Here is a 16,500-nt window from a genome sequence, read left to right as displayed (position 1 = left end):
CTCATACTGCTGTTGTGGTGCGCAACCTAAGGTGTCAGTGGCCACCACACTGCTGTTGTGGCGGGCAACCTAGGATGTGAGTGACCACCACACTGCTGTTGTGGTGCGAAACCTGGGATGGGAATGACACCCACACTGCTTCTGTGTTAGCAGCCTAGGGTGTGAGTGAACTCACCACTTCTGCTGGGGTTCGCAACCTATGGTGTGAGTGACCTACACTCTGCTGTTGTAGTGCGCAACCTGGGATGTGAGTGACACCCACACTGTTTCTGTGTTAGCAGCCTAGTATGTGAGTGACCTCCACACTTCTGCTGTGGTTCGCAACCTAGGGTGTGAGTGACCTCCACACTTTTGTTGTGGTGCGAAACCTGGGATGTGAGTAAACCCAAACTTCTGCAAAGGTGCGGTTCCTAGGTTGTGAATAACCTCTACACAACTGCTGATGTATGCAAAATAGTGTGTTACTGAACCCCACACACCATCAGTGGTGCGCAACCTAAAATGTTAGTGGTCCCCATACTCCTTCAGCAGTGCGAAAATTAGAATTTGCTTGCCCCAATCTGATGCATGGTGTGTAACTTAAGGTTGAAAGATCCCCACACTATTTCTCTGAGCATAACCTAGGGTATAAGTTACCCTACACCCCTGCAGTGGTACGCAATATAGTATGTGAGTGACCCCCACATTCCTGATGTAATGCGAAACCTAGGGTTTTGGGTGCACCCACATTGCTGCTGTGGTGTGCAACTTTGTGGTGAGAAACTTTGTGGTGCGGAACCTAGGGAATTCGTGCACCCACACTGTAGAAAATGTGTTCAACTTAGCATGTGCATGTCCCCACATTGCTGCAATGGTGCGCAACCAAGGGTTTTGGTGATAAATATACCGTTTATGTTGTGCGCAACCTAGGGTGTAAGTAACACCCACACTTCTTGCAGATATATGCAAACTAGGGTGTTAGTGTCCCCCACATGCATACAGTTGTGCGCAATCTAGGGTGTGCTTCCCTCCACAAATTTTTCTTTGTGATACAACCTAGGGTGTTAATGACACCGACACTCCTGCAGTGGTGATCAATTTAGCATGTGCGTGTCCCCAAAGTGCTGAAATGGTGCGTAATCTAGGGTTTGGGTGTGAACTTAACTTATTCTGTTGTTCCAAACCTAGGGTGCAAGTGATCCACACACACCTTTCAGATGTACCTAAACTAGGGCGTAAGCACCCCTTAATTTATATACAGATGTAAACCACCTAAAGTGTTATAACCCCACACTAATACAGTGGTGTTTAACCTAGGGTTGCATCTCCCACACTGCTGCTGTGGTGCACATCCTAGGGTGTGAGTGACTCCACACTTCGGCAATGGTGCACAAACCCAGGTTTTGAGTAACCCTGACAATGCTGATGAGGTGCGCAACCTAGGGTGTTAGTAACCTCCAAACTTAGCAGAAGTGCGCACCCTAGAGTGTGACTAATCAGTACACTGTTCCTGGGGCACAACATCGAGTGTGAAGGCCACCCACAATCCGGCAGTGGTGCGCAACTTAGGGTGTAAGTGACCCCCATACTCCTGCAATGGTGCATAACTTAGAATTTGCGTGCCACCACACTGCCGCAATGGTGTGCTACCTAAGGTTTTAAATACCTCCACACTACTGCTATGGTGTGCAACCTAGGGTATGAGTGACACCCACACTCCTGCAATAATTCGCTACCTACGCACATACGGGTATTTCAACGATCTACGTGGCCAAAATTATTTTTTTTATTTTAATGTACTCTAAAAAATGGTACTAAGCCAAACCAATTGTATTTATGACTAAAAAATGTTTTTTATACAAAACCAAAGTTTTAATGGAAAAAAAACATAAAAAATATAGTGTATATAAGCCAATTTATCACTTAAACAAATTTATGCACGTATAAAAAAATTAAAGGAATTATTAGAAAGAAAAAATTATAATAAATCAAATAAATATATAAATATATTAAAAAATAAATAAACTATATAAAACAATAATGTATTAATAATAAAAATAATAATTAAATAATACATGAAAATTGGTTCTTCATGATCTTGCAACAAAATGTTTTTGAAGCGTGGGTCAAGTACCGTTGCAATCATGACTTCTTTTACTGTTGTGTACAACGGAAACCTAGATTTAATACCTTTCTGAAGAGAGATAGCAAATGCAATTTTAGGATTATTTTAATCTTTAACATAGTAAGAAAGTGTTGCCTAAATTTTTATATTATCTATGTATATTATATATTATATATAATATATTATATTTTTATTTTTTATTATTTTTATTATAAATAAAACCATGAAATTTTTTAGAAAAAATTAATAATAATTATATTCATATATTCCTTTTTTAATCACATTATAATGTGGTTTTGGCCCTATGAATAATAGATAGATGAACATGTTCTGCAGTCACAAAGTAGGTAGATGAAAAACAAATTATAAAAAGATATAGTTAATACTAGCTGCAGTACCCGGCTTTGCCCGGGCTGAACACCGGGTGATATATTGTCCACGAGTTACAGCAAAATGGATAGCGATATGTCCAGTGTGGTGGACATTAAGAAATGACACATAATTACTGTTTGTGTATCTGTGACCTATGGTTTTCTGTTTACCCATGGCGATCGGTTGAAAGGTTTAGAAGTTGATGCGCTACAGTGCCATCTAGCGGCGAGTTACAAAAAAAATTGTTAGCATAAAAACCTTCTCCATGATAAAAACACTTCGATGTGCCAACTTTCATGGCGATCGGTCAAACGGTGTAAGAGTTTATCGACGACATTCATGCCAACATCCAATTTATATATATTCTTATATTTCGAAATTTTGGGGCTTTCACTTTTGCGGAAAGTGGACGTTCAGGACCTCGAATGGTTTGGAACACTCCATCTCGAAAGAATAAATATTTGAAATTCCTGAAATTGTCGAAATTTTGGGGCTTTGTTCCCACATGAGGACCCTGAATGGCTCGAAAACACTTTAAATCGAAAGAGATAGATTTTTAAAATTTTTTAAACTTTCGAAATTTTGGTGTTTTAACCACCTCTGGGGGGGGGGGAGGGTTGGGGAGGGTGGTTGACGTTGAGGACCCCGAATGGCTCGGAAACACTCCAAATCGAAAGAGATATAAAGGAATATAAGAATGTAGGCATTTACTGTACTCCTATCTACCATAATAACAATATTGACAAATAGAAAGCTTATTACCTACCTATTAATAATTATCTAAATAAATTAATAAATAACTCTATGTTTAAGAATTTACGTACATACATAATATTAAACTTCAAACTATACACACCAAAAAAAAACTAAGGATGTTTGTGAAACTATATTTATTTGTCATAATGTTTAAAACATTTGTAGGATTTCTTTATATTGACGCCGTCCCCGTTGCCTGACCTGAATTTGACGTGAATCTAAACTGTTTAATTAATTTTGGATCTCAAGGGTGGGGTTCCTGGCCTCGTGGCTGCAGGCAGGGACGTGACGACAAAGGGCCCCCCGGGCTGTTATGGCCTCCCAGGACGCCTTATTAATAAAACACACACGTAATGTTAGCTGTTTTATTCCGTCGCACAAGCTACACGTTACACGCTCACGTAACTGGCCGCTTCATCGTCGACCTAAGCTCCGCGCACGATGTACATACTCCGGCTTACGTGAAAGTACGTGGACGCGACGTGAAATGCGTGGACGATAGGTCCCGCAAAATTACTTAATATAACACATAACACTGTAATCACTGTGGTTAGTCCCGCACAGGTGGATATACAAAGGCGGCTACTCCGCGTGGTGGCGAGGGCCACGTTAAGCTGGGTACGGACACGGTGGAATCTTGCAGGATATCGCACACGTGGCCGTGGCACGTCCCAGTTACTGACTCGTCTGAATGTTTGATATCGCGTTTGGCACAGTGCCGCCCTGCGTGGGCGATGAACTATGTCCCGATGTGGGACTGAACAGCGTGAGGCGCAGGTGCCACTATGGGTCACCTAGTTAATTACGTATGATATTAAAAGTCCGTGGTGGACTGCACATTTTAGTCAAGGACCGCGCGGGGTATCGAACGGTCGATTCGGGCCGACCGGGGAGCTAAGTTAAAACGGTTTGGCTATAATTACCTATTGTAGTTACTGGATGTTGGCGTGAAAGTTGAGGGCTCCCCGTGCGTAGGCTGCCGGCCCGGGCGAGTGCTGGATGGCGACTGACTAACCTCCCTGGCCGCCGGGGCCAGGGAGGGGGGAAATTCCGCGGGAAAACTGCGGAGCGCGGGAAGATGACTTCGGCCAGTTTAGTGAATGATAACCCTTTATAAAATGATAGTTAAATTAACAATAATTATTTATGGTTTTAGATTTATTAGTTTCTGTTTATCTTCTTAAATGCATGAATAAATAATACCCTTGCGCAGTGCCACACCCGGCCGGGCGCTTTGCACACGTAGGAGGCCGTGACTGACGTCACGCCGTTCGGGGCACTGCACTATGTTGCGCGCGCGGGCGCGTTCGAGGCGCGGCACTGATCAGGTGTTGAGGACACATAACGGCCTGTGCTCTCAGAGGGAGCACTGACGGCGGCGTCAATATGTAAAACTGTGGTGGCAATATTCCGCTTATCCAAAGGAGTATAGAAATTAATAGAGACATCACTCCCTGTACACACCACAAATCTTTGAATTAAGTATAAAAAAACATAGTCCAAAATGAAACAAAAAGTATAAATAACAACTAATTTGACAAAAAAATTATACAACTGGAATGACAATGTTAACATCCGCCTGAAATTTAATAGAAGTAGGTAGGTAAGAATATATATAAGAAATTAAATGAAATTAAAACATACATAAATAAAATTATCTCACACTCAACCAAACATAATGTTTAATATGAAATAAAGGAAGATGGCAATTACACGTAACTATTCTAATTAATAAAAAAATCAACTTTCCTTAAACAGTTAAATTCAAAATTTTCATCAATATATTACATTATTGATAAATATTTCTGGTCTACGGTCTCAGCAGCCCTAAGATTCTTGACTCTCAGCAGATAAATTATAAACACTTAAACAAACTCCTTGCAAATAAGTAGGTAATGTAAAAAAAAAATAACAATATTGACAAATAGAAAATATTAGTAGGCCCTACCTACCTATGAATAAATTTCGAAGAAATTTATAAGATTAAGAATTTATGTACCTACATAATATTAAACTTGTAACTATCCACACAATAAAAACCTAATAATGTTAGTGAAACTAATTTTTTTTATTTGTCATAATACCTAAAATACGTATGTTTCCAAAATGAAACAAAGTATAAATAATGACCAATTTGACAAAAAAAAATTGTACAACTCGAATGACATTGAAAACATACACGTGAAATTTAAAAGAATTATGAGTGCCCTAGGTAGGGAGGAAAAATATATACAGAAGAAATTAAATTTAAAAAATGGGTGCGTGTACTTAGGTACGCGCTTGTGAAGTTATACTTCTTTGGCATCATTAAAAAATAGTTTTTAATTGAATGCAAAAAGAGTCCCTCCGCGTGGAAGAAGTGAAACTTCGTAATGTGGAAATGAAAATAGGAAGGGGTAGAAATTGATTTTTAGTGAAATCATATTGTATCAAATGAAACTAAAAAAATAAAGGAAATAAATTTGTAACGATTCATAGATTGATCTTCAGAGAGAGAGAGAGAGAGAGAGAGAGAGAGAGAGAGAGAGAGAGAGAGAGAGAGAGACCTATTGAATGTCTATAAAACTAACTTTTTTATGAGAGCAGATTTTCATGAAATATATCATGAAATCATTCAACGATAAAACCTGTTTATTTAATTAAGCGGACGGGTTCGCCCCAATGAGAAAATAACGCGGCGAGACCTCGTGGACATAGAGAAATGACACACTCACTATTTATGTGTCTATGAAACATGATTTTTTTCTGCAATTTAAATTGTAATATACAAAAACGGTATTGAAAATTGAAACAAATATGGTGACACTACAAAACGTCAAGAGCTTTTTTTTTCTTACTCTCTACTTAGTTCCTTACAATAGCAAAACGTAACGTAATGGCTTGAAAGCTATTGCTCGGCAGACATAGAGGAATGACGCTAACAGTTTGTATATCTATGACACACATTACATTTTTTAGTTTTTTCTTAACTCAGAATCGAGATAAAATATCCAATTGTGAATCTAAACCATCCTCGAATCCCCATGAACTCACACAAAAAAATTTCATCAAAATCGGTCCAGCCGTCTAGGAGGAGTTCAGTGACATACACACGCACACAAGAAATATATATATAAAGATAAGCACTAGGTAATACTTAACACAAATAATAATAATAATCAAACACTATTATCCAAAAACAAGTTTTCTTAGTCACTTCCTGAAGAACACTTTGGGTTTGGATCGGCAGGCAACAGCATTTCTAGGGTTTCAGTTAGGTAAGAATTTAGCTTCCTGCATTTTTTATAATTACTGCGCCATGAAAGAGAATTTTGTGCATCGTGGGTGTCATGGGATGCCAAGGATATAGGTCAACATATAAACGATCAGTTTCTTTGGCTTAACAATCGTATTTTTCCGGATTGATTTTTTGGCCACTTGAGATAGTCTCTAAAATTACTTTTAATCTATATATCAGATCGTAACTAATGCCCGTAATTTCTGATGCCAAATTGTGATCCTCAAAAAATCTTCGGCTTGTATTGCCATCATTCGTGTTGCCGAAATTTGCCTTTGGCATGTATATTAACAATCCAGTTTCTTTACGAAACCTCGCCTGGATTTCTTGTTTCCTTTCTTTCTCGAGGTGTTTTTCTGCTTCTGTTTTCCTTTACCTATATTTTTTCACTGGCACTTTATACGCTAAATGGAGAATACTCTCAAATAATCTTATCCTAACATGTAGTACAAAGAGGCCAAATTGGATAGCTTCAAAATTAACATCTTTTATTTCATCCAATGTGTTTAAATCCTTTGAAGTTGCACCGCAAATATAGCATGGACTTGTCTATGTTGTTCCTGTGGCGGCATTACACACCTTCCCGTCAACCATTGTCATTATGAACTCATGTTTCACGGTAATTTTTTTGCCACACAAATCTAAATCATTTGCAATGAGCGAGTTTATAGAAGTATTGACATGATTGATTTCTTCTTGCGTAACATCAGTAGTTTCTTTGACGAATCTAAATCTTATAAACCGACAAAATCTAGGAGAAGAGGGTGTTGGATTTCTCCATACAGTCCTTTCATTTTTTTCTCAACACACTAATTTTAAAGGCACGAAGCAGCTCTGGAATATGTTCATATCACTGTCCGCATCACTGTCTAACTTTTGTTTGTACTGGGATTGCTGGGACACATCGCAGCCCCATTTGCAGATTAATTTTAGGTATTCACGTTCTTGATCCTTTAATGTTATCAATACATCTTCCAGATACTCCGATAATCGCCTAACGGTAAGGTCGACCAAAGGCTGCAATTGAGCTTCTGCACTAGTGCTAGTTACCGTGTATGCTTCTTGTGGCGGATAACACTTATTTTTTTCTTTTTATAAAAGACTGTAACACGGAAAGAATTTCTTACTCGTGCTTCTTATAATTTCATATTGCTCTCGTGTTAGGTTTGCATCGATGAACGTTTGATTTGCTTCCTGGACGGTCAAAGGGCTAATTTTATCTTTTGGTGACTTTGTGCGATGGTATGCCTTTTTGTACTTTGTTGCGCGAGTTGGCGAACAGATGATTTCCTTGAGTATATTCGAAGCGTCTCGCTTTCCAGTTTTTCTTCTTTTGCTTCTCTCGCTCAGCTCCCCAAAATATTCACTCGGTCGACCTGGCCGACTTCCCGGACTGTCGGCAACGGGAATCGCATAGGTCCCTTCTAGCCAAGAGTGATTGTATTTCAGAAAAATATCTTCTTTGTTATGAGCTTTAGTCAATCTTTTCTTTAGTTCTTATTTGAAATGTGCAAAATTTCTTTTTAAAGTTTCAATTTGGTCATTGCTGTAGCCTTCATAAGATATAAGAGTTGATTTTTCAAGGAATTAAATTTTGTATCTAAATTAGTTAAATTTTCACTGTTCATGCGGTCAAACAAGTATTTCCTAGTTACGATCCTCATTCTCGATGTACCCATAAAACCTAAAACAAATAAACACCTCATTTAAAGCCAAAAAATGAAGGAGAATATCTTCATACAATATACTGAACCATTTTCAAAACACTAAATTTATGTTTATCCGGGCTTATCCGGGGCCAAATCCTGGGTTTATTAAAAGAAAATACATTGAACAATGAACTGCAAACAAAATCTTAGCCCATTCTATCCCGATAGTATGAAAAAGTACCTATACAATATATTTTTATGAAGAAGAAAATAGTCTAGGGAAGGGTCTACTTTTAGAGCTTAAAAATGAACTCAAACTAATAAATTATAGAAATTAAAATATAAATCATCAGTTACTAACCTGTTGTTTGAGAATCCATGATTTTTCCCACCACTGATCAACTTAAAAACATTAAATTTCACTCTTGAAGTGTAGCTTTTGTAAGAGCACCGGGAACAGAAAACGTACACGAAGCGATACGATCAGATTCCGACTGACGGTAACGGTGCGTAAAAGCGTGAGCGGGAAGCGGGAGGGGCTGGTTTTAGTTCTCGGAAGTGTTCTGCACCTCAGGTAGTCATTTTCGTAGAAATGTGTATTGTTTTGATAACTGGACTTTCGGCCGCTTGGATCGTTGAAATACCCTTATGTGCTACGGTTTGAGAGACCCACGCACTCCTGCTGTGGTGCACAAACTAAGGTGTGAGTGGCCCCCACCCTGCTGAAAATATGCGCAACATCGGATGTAAGTAACCTCCACACTGAGGCTGTAGTTAGAAAACTAGGGTGTGAGTGACCCCATTATTGCCTTAGTGTTGGAAACCGAGGGTATGAATCACCCCCACACCTCTGCTGTAGTGCGCAAACTAGAGTGTGAGTGACCCCAACACTGCTGCTGTGGTGCGCAACCAAACGTGAAAGTAACCCCCACACTGCTGTTGTGGTGCGTAAACTAGGGTGTTAGTGATTTCGGCACTGCTGCTGTGGTGCTCAAACTATGGTATGTGTGCACACACACACAGCGGCGCAACAACAAGGGGGGGGCAAGGGTATTTTGCCCCCCCCCTCTGAAACCTTGAAGTGGGGGCAAACGGGGGCAAAGAAAGTGCTGTGTAATCAATTTTTAGATAATAAAACGGCTTAAATAGCACCATTTTCCACCTTGAAATACAAATTTTCCCGGGGGAAGACCACTTCAATATGGAGAATCGATGATTCTTTATAAAAAGGTATATTGCCCCCCCCCCCCCCCCCCCCCTTTTGGAAATTTAGTTGTTGCGCCCCTGCACACACACACTGTTTCTGTAGTGCGCAAACTAGAGTATGCGTACACCCACACTGCGAAACTGGTGCACAACTAAGCATGTGCGTGCCCCCCACCACTGCTGCTATAGTGAGCAACCTAGGGTTTGGGTTATACCCATACTGTTGCTGTAAGGTCAACCTAGGTTTTAGTGACCTCCACAATCCTGCAGTAGTGCGCAACCTAGGTTTGAAGCCTCCCAAAATTTTGCTTCGGTGCGCAAACTAGGTTGTTAGTAACCCTTACACTGCTGCTGAGTTGCGCAACCTACGGTGTTAGTGACCCCAACACTGCTGCTGTGGTGTGCAACCAAATGTGTGAATGACACTGCCACTGCTGATCCAGTGCAAAACCTAGGGTTATAGTGCCCCCTACAATTCCTGAAGTGGAGCAGAACCTAGGTGTAAGTGACTACACCATTCCTTCTGTGGTGCACAACCTAAAGTGTGACTCCTACACTGATTCAATGCTGTGCAACCTATGTTGTAAATGATGTCTTCACTGCAGCTTTAGTGATAATATTAGGATGTGGGTGACCCCAATGCTGCCTTAGTGTTGTGCAACCCAGGGTATGAATCACCCTTACATCTCTGTTGTAGTGCGCTACCAATGGTTTTAATAATCTCCACACTGCTGTTGTAGGACGCAAACTTGGGGGTGTGTGCACACACACAGTTCTGTGGTGCGTAACCTATGTTATGTGTGCACCCAAATTGTAGAAGTGGTGCTCAACTTAGCATGTGATTACCTCCCCTACTGCTACAATAGTACGCAGTCTAGTGTTTGGGTGATACCCATACTGCTCCTGTAGGCTCAACCTAGGGTTTTAGTGACCCCCACAATCCTAGAGTGGTGCGCAACTTAGGTTTCCGGCACACATAATGTTGCTTTGGTGCGCAACCAAGTATGTTAGGGACCCTCAGATTCCAGCAGTATTGCACAAACTAGAGTGTGAGTGACTTTCACTCTGCTGGTAAAGTGCGCCACGTAAGATATTAGTGACTCCCACAATCTGGCAGTCGTTCTCAACCTGGAGTGTTAGTGACCCAATACTAATCTGTGATACGCAATCTAGGGAGTAAATGATCCCCACACTCCGGCAGTGCTTTGCAAGCTTTGGTGCGAATAACCCCCAAACATGTACAGTGGTGCGCAACCTAGGGTGTGATTTACCTCACACTTATTAATTGGTGTTCAACCTACGTTTTTAGTGACCCACATAATCCTACATTGGTGCGCAACATGGCATGTATGTGCCCCCACACTGCTGAAATGGTACGAAAACTAGGGCTCGATAGATATCCACACTAATTTATTTGTGTGAACCTATGGGGTGAGTAAGCCTTACACTCCGGCAGTTTTGCACAACCTAGTGTTAACAGGTCTTAACACTGCTGCTGTGGTGCGCTACCTAGGGTTTTAGAGACCCACACATTACTGCTCTGGTGCGCAAACGTATGTTGTGTTTGACACCCACACAGCTATTGTGGTGCGCAACTTATAGTTTGAGTGAACGCCACACTGCTGCATTGGTGCTTAACATAGCAAGTGCGTTCCCTCACTATGTGGTGTGCAACCTAGGGTTGAGTAATCATTACATCCCAGCTCTGGTAATCAGCCTAGGATGTGAGTGACCCCCACACTGCTGCAGTGTGTGCAACCTAGATTATGAGTGATCCCCACAAAACTGCATTTGTGCGCAACCTAGGGTTGAGTAACCCCCATACTGGTGCTGTGGTGCGTTACCTACGGTGTTAGTAACTCCCATATTTCCACAGTTATGCACATACTGGTTGTGTGTTACACCCATACTGCTGCTGTGGTGCGCTACCTAGGTAGTGGGCGAACCTCACACTCCGGCAGTGATGGGTAACCTAGAGTGATAGTGACCCTCACACTACGGCAGTACTGCGCAAACTAGAGCGTGATTGACCCCCACACAGCTGATTTTGTGCGCAACCTCTGGCACTTGTGCGCAACATAAGGTTTATGTAACCCCTTTACTGATGCTGTGGTGCCGAACTTGGTGTGGGTGAGTTTTACACTCAGGCAGTGGTGCACAACCTTGGGTGTGCATGCCTTCACACTGCTGCATAAATTCGTAAGCTAGGGTGTGTATGCCCCACACTGCTTAATGGTGCTCAAATTAGCATTAGCTTGCCCCTAAACTACTGCAATTGTGCGCATCACAGGGTTCAGGTTAACATAACACTTATGATGTGGTGCACTTCGGCAGTACTGCAAAAACTAAATTGTTAGTGAAGCCCTCATTGCGGTTGTAATGCGCAAGTTAGGGTGTAAGGGACTACCACACTCTGGCAGTTGTGCGCAACATAGGGTGTTATTGACCCCCATACTGCGAATGTGATGCGCAACCTAGGGTGTATGTGACACCTATACTCCTGCAGTGGTGCACAACTTAATATTGAGTGCCCCCACACTGCTGCAATGGTGCGCAACCTAGGGTATGAGTGACCCATACACTCCTGCAGTGGTGCGCAACCTAGGGTGTGATTGAGCACTACACTCCTGCAGAGTGCATAACCTAGTGTGTGCGTGGCCCTACACTGCTGCAAAGGTGCGCAACGTATATCGTGAGTGAACCAAAGGTTTAAGCCCGGTATTACATGCCATGTACTGTGTTTTAAGAGTTATTTCTGAAATAACATTTAAGTAATATTTATGAAGAGTAAAAAATGAACATGGTATGTGAGACCGAGCTTTAAGAGGGTTCTATATGGTTCAAGGTGAAGGTATTGGTGAGTGTGAGACGCACAAAATAGCGCTTTGGCTGTGAGTATTCTCACGCGAAACCTACCAATAATTTTTCTGTATACTGAACAAAATTCTGTGTTGTGAACTTACCCGTTTATAGTGTTGTTTTGGTTGGAAATCATGCCCTTAATCAAATGAAGTTTAATTTTTTTTAAATTATTTTTTATTTAACTGAAGGTCTGTGCAAAATTAGTCTTTTCACCAAGGATATTTAATCATTTTAAGTCTTTGTGCATAATCGGTTTAATAAAACCCTATAATTTACCATACCCTGCATAAATTCATATACTATATGACGGTTCTTACTATATATAATATTTGAATATATCCTATTATTAAATTTAACCTATTTAGAAATAGCTAAACCCTTTCAGTCAATTCGCCCACAGACTTTTATTAAACCCTGATTGTGTGGATTAAGGTGTACCTACGTTCTAGTGGACATAATAATTTTTGGCTGTGAAAAAAAATACATTTTATTTAACTTTTATTAATTATTATAAAATAATTATTCATTAATAAATATTAATTATAGCTTAAGATTATTAAAACATAAAACAATAAAATAAAATAAGTTAAAAAAATTTAATTAGGTATATCATAGAAATTGACATATTGTGTCCAAAATGGTTAGTTAATGTTGTTTAGGAAATTTCATTCAATTATTTATTTACCACTAGTTTTTATTAAGTATGTTTGAAATATTATTCTTAACAAATAGAACGTCAGTTGTCTGCCATTCATAAAAATGTTTGCACACTAGTCCTCTCCTGCACATGTTTCAAATACATATGCTCTTTTTCTTCAGATTACGAGAAATCGCGATGTCAGTCTTTCACCATGGATTCATCTGGCCATCGAAACAGCTTACACGACACCATAGGCAGCAACTACTTCGAGAAGATTTGCCTAAGAGGAGGTGAGATAAACTCATTGCAGTCGAAGGCCTACATATACATATTAAAGGTTGTCCCAGAACTCAATGCCAAGCCGAGAACTGTTGAAATGCTAATTAATTACGGTTTCAAATCAGAAAACGAAAATTAAAAAAAGTGTAGTAGTTTTTGAGTTATATAAATATTTCAAAACTTATAAAATTTCCGCCTTGCACCAAATTATCAAAACTGTGACTACAAAACTTTGTTACAAAATCATGAATAACCGTACTGTTGATAACAATAGAAAATAAAATCAAATTTTATTTACTTTTCGGGAAAATGTTCTTTGCACGACTTATACCGAAACATATTTTTCGGGTAACTTTGGCTATTTATACTGTAAAATACTTAGTTAAGTTATCAAGTTATGTTAAAAGATTGTTTGCAAGCAAATAAATTGCTACGTTTTCCTATTTTTTTACATTATATATATGTAGTCAAAGATGACTGATTAAATTTTTTTTGCCTCATAATTACCACATTTACCCAAATGCAAGATGACTCGAATGCAAGACGAGGCCCACGTTTCCTCTATAACCGGGATAAAATAATTTTTAATGGTATATACAGTGGGAATTTGATAAAACAAACATTGCAGCTGATACTGGTTGTGTGTAACGTTAATATTCCATGACCACTTATTTAATTGTTTTCAAACACGTATTTACTTAAATTTTATTATACTGCAGTTATTTTTAATGTGCATAAAACATTGATTTGTGATTTAGCCTAGCGTCAATTCAAGTGGCAAGCAGGAAAGGAATAAGAACGATAAAATTTTTGTATTTAAACCCCAATGCCAGAAGTAATTTAAATGTGCATGCTTTAAGTTCAGAAAAAAATCCTCGTCTATAATTCTGGTAAAGATGGCAATGCAAAGATTTTTTTAAAACGATAGCATTAATTAAATTTTTAGTTGTTATCAATAGTAGAGTTATTAATAACTGCATAATAAAAATTAATAGTCACTGTATTTTAAATTTTTGTTCAAAGAGGGAAATTTGAAACCATTGAAAAGAATTCCTGGAGTTCAAACACTATATCACTTGTACAATTTTGGTTTTTTGTTTAAAAACCGTAATGAATTGACATTAAAATTGTCCATGGCTTGACGGTGAGTTCTGGGACATTCTGATATTTTTATACAATATATGATATAACATGTGTTAAAAAATTTAGAAGACGACTCGTTAAGGAACATAAGATATATAGCTGACCTACCTCTGTCTATAGAGGAGGCGCATCCCAGAACGAACGCTGCCATGAGGCGGATGAATGCTTCGCACGTTGTCGACACAAGCATGCACGGTACAGGTCGACCCTCTCAGTGCCAATGAACTTGGCAGATACTGCACCCTGTCGTATGCAGTCATCTTGACAACCACGCTAAGCAGGTTGCCTACCTGCCAAGCATTCACTGCCTCGCGTCAGCATACCTACTGGGGTCTACACTCCTTTACAGATCGACGTAGGACCAAATGTCATTAGACATTTTAAAGTGTCTTCTCATGACAATTATAATACTAAACTTTCAAACATAGGTTACGTTACACCCGGAATATTATAATATGTTGCAATTAGATCTACACAGTAAAAGTTTAAAAAATACATTATTTTGTATCGAATGATTATTCATTGCACTTATTAACAACTTGCGTTAATGCCTTAGTTATTTTACAATAATTTTTGAATAGTTATTTAGTTACGAATATCCTGCCTTTAAGTATTAAGTCGAGATCCGAGCGGTAAAAAAAAAGTTGACAGGCTGTATTTGCATTTTTTTATTTTTTTCTACACAAGAATAAAAAAATATTAAGAGTTAAGCTAAGCAAAGACATTCCCTATAGTTGAGTTAAAAATACACTAAGCCAGAGCAACATCCATGTATGGGTTGAGACAAGAATGGCATTTTAGTGATCTGCAATCTGTACCATCTCTCCATAACAAATAAACGGATAAAATATTCGTGTAATATATAAATATTCAAATACATTTTTTATTTTATATATAAGTTAACAAACTTTAAGTAAGTAAATAAAATGTAGCATCACGATGCAGGTAATATGCTAAATTTGTATGTTTTACGGTTCAAAAAATTAATTTAGTTTCACCAATTTTTTTTAAGTAGTTAAGGTTTATTAGGAAGTTTTGTGAATTGTTGTATAGTAACTTAAAACATTCTTGCTTGAGTTCTTAAGATTGAGGGTTTTTCAATTACATCAATTGCATCTATCCAGAGAATTTCAAATCTGCAATTATATTACATAAATTTATATATTACATAAAATAATATAAATAACGTTATTGTCATTTGTGTTCAGCTAAAACCTTTACTTACAAAAAAGTATCTTATATAAATACTGTTTAATAGTCCTTAAGCATAGCTCACAATAAAAGTATTAAGACTCGTCGGATATTCGCAACAGACTGCTTTATTGAAAAGAACGATTGTCAAGTTAGTTACAAATTTACTCCTTAGATGACATAAACAGGTTACTATTATTTTATTTTGATATAATTACTAACAATAAGTTACAATAATATATAATATTTTACTTAAGTAGTGGAGACACTCGTAACACAGTTGTAATATCTAAAAATGCCCGGTCGTTTCTCGCCTCAAGCGGAGTCGACATCACGGATATAAGAATCAGTAAATAAGGTTTTTGCGTATCGTCGACATCAAGGTATTACAGACGAGCTTGGAGCATTGACGGAAGTAGTATATAATAGTAGGTCCAGTGCCTGGAGTTAGGCTGAGGTGTCTGGTGCCGGTACGCCTTCTTGGATTCTCACGTCACAGTGATCATCTTGGATGACCTTGTCCTAAACATTCAAAATTTCCAATAACTTACTTAAAATGACTCAAAATTTGCCAAAATTTGCCGAAAGTTCACTAAATATAGCCAAAATTTTCAGTTTTTAAGGAAAAAAATTCCATCAAAAATCTCAAAAAAACTGAAAAATTAACGTTTTTCTATTTCGAGGGAAAAATTCTTGTTTGGAGAGAAAATTTCCCGTCTTAGTCCTTAGAAATGTCAGAGGCTTCAAATGTCCTCAAAGAGGCTTAAAGTCCTCATTTACAAGCCTCACTAAACCTCTGAGGACATTTGACCTATACCAATAGGATGGCATGGACGGAATTTTGAATAGTTACGTAACCATTGCTATTTTAGTTTCGACCGCCATCTTTAATTTCCTAATTAAAAATTCCCTATTTTCTATCGGCATTCTTTAAAATTAATAAACAAAATTATAAAATAATAATTTTAGTAAAAAAGTTCCCCATTTTGAAACTATGACCTTACGTCCGTCATCTTGAAAA

The 16,500-nt window shown here is 38.6% G+C and overlaps 1 protein-coding gene across 1 annotated transcript in view; it reads left to right on the top strand.

Annotated features, from left to right (window-relative positions):
- LOC134528880 (uncharacterized) overlaps positions 1 to 16,500 on the top strand; it is a 530,965-nt gene that overhangs the window by 61,650 nt on the left and 452,815 nt on the right. Inside the window, exon 4 of the mRNA XM_063362546.1 lies at positions 233 to 247. Coding sequence (XP_063218616.1) covers positions 233 to 247 — 15 coding nt within the window. The remainder of the gene's footprint in view (positions 1 to 232; positions 248 to 16,500) is intronic.

Source organism: Bacillus rossius, chromosome 2, assembly GCF_032445375.1.
Source record: "Bacillus rossius redtenbacheri isolate Brsri chromosome 2, Brsri_v3, whole genome shotgun sequence".
Taxonomy (NCBI): domain Eukaryota; kingdom Metazoa; phylum Arthropoda; class Insecta; order Phasmatodea; family Bacillidae; genus Bacillus; species Bacillus rossius.
This window is presented reverse-complemented; position numbering and strand designations above follow the sequence as displayed.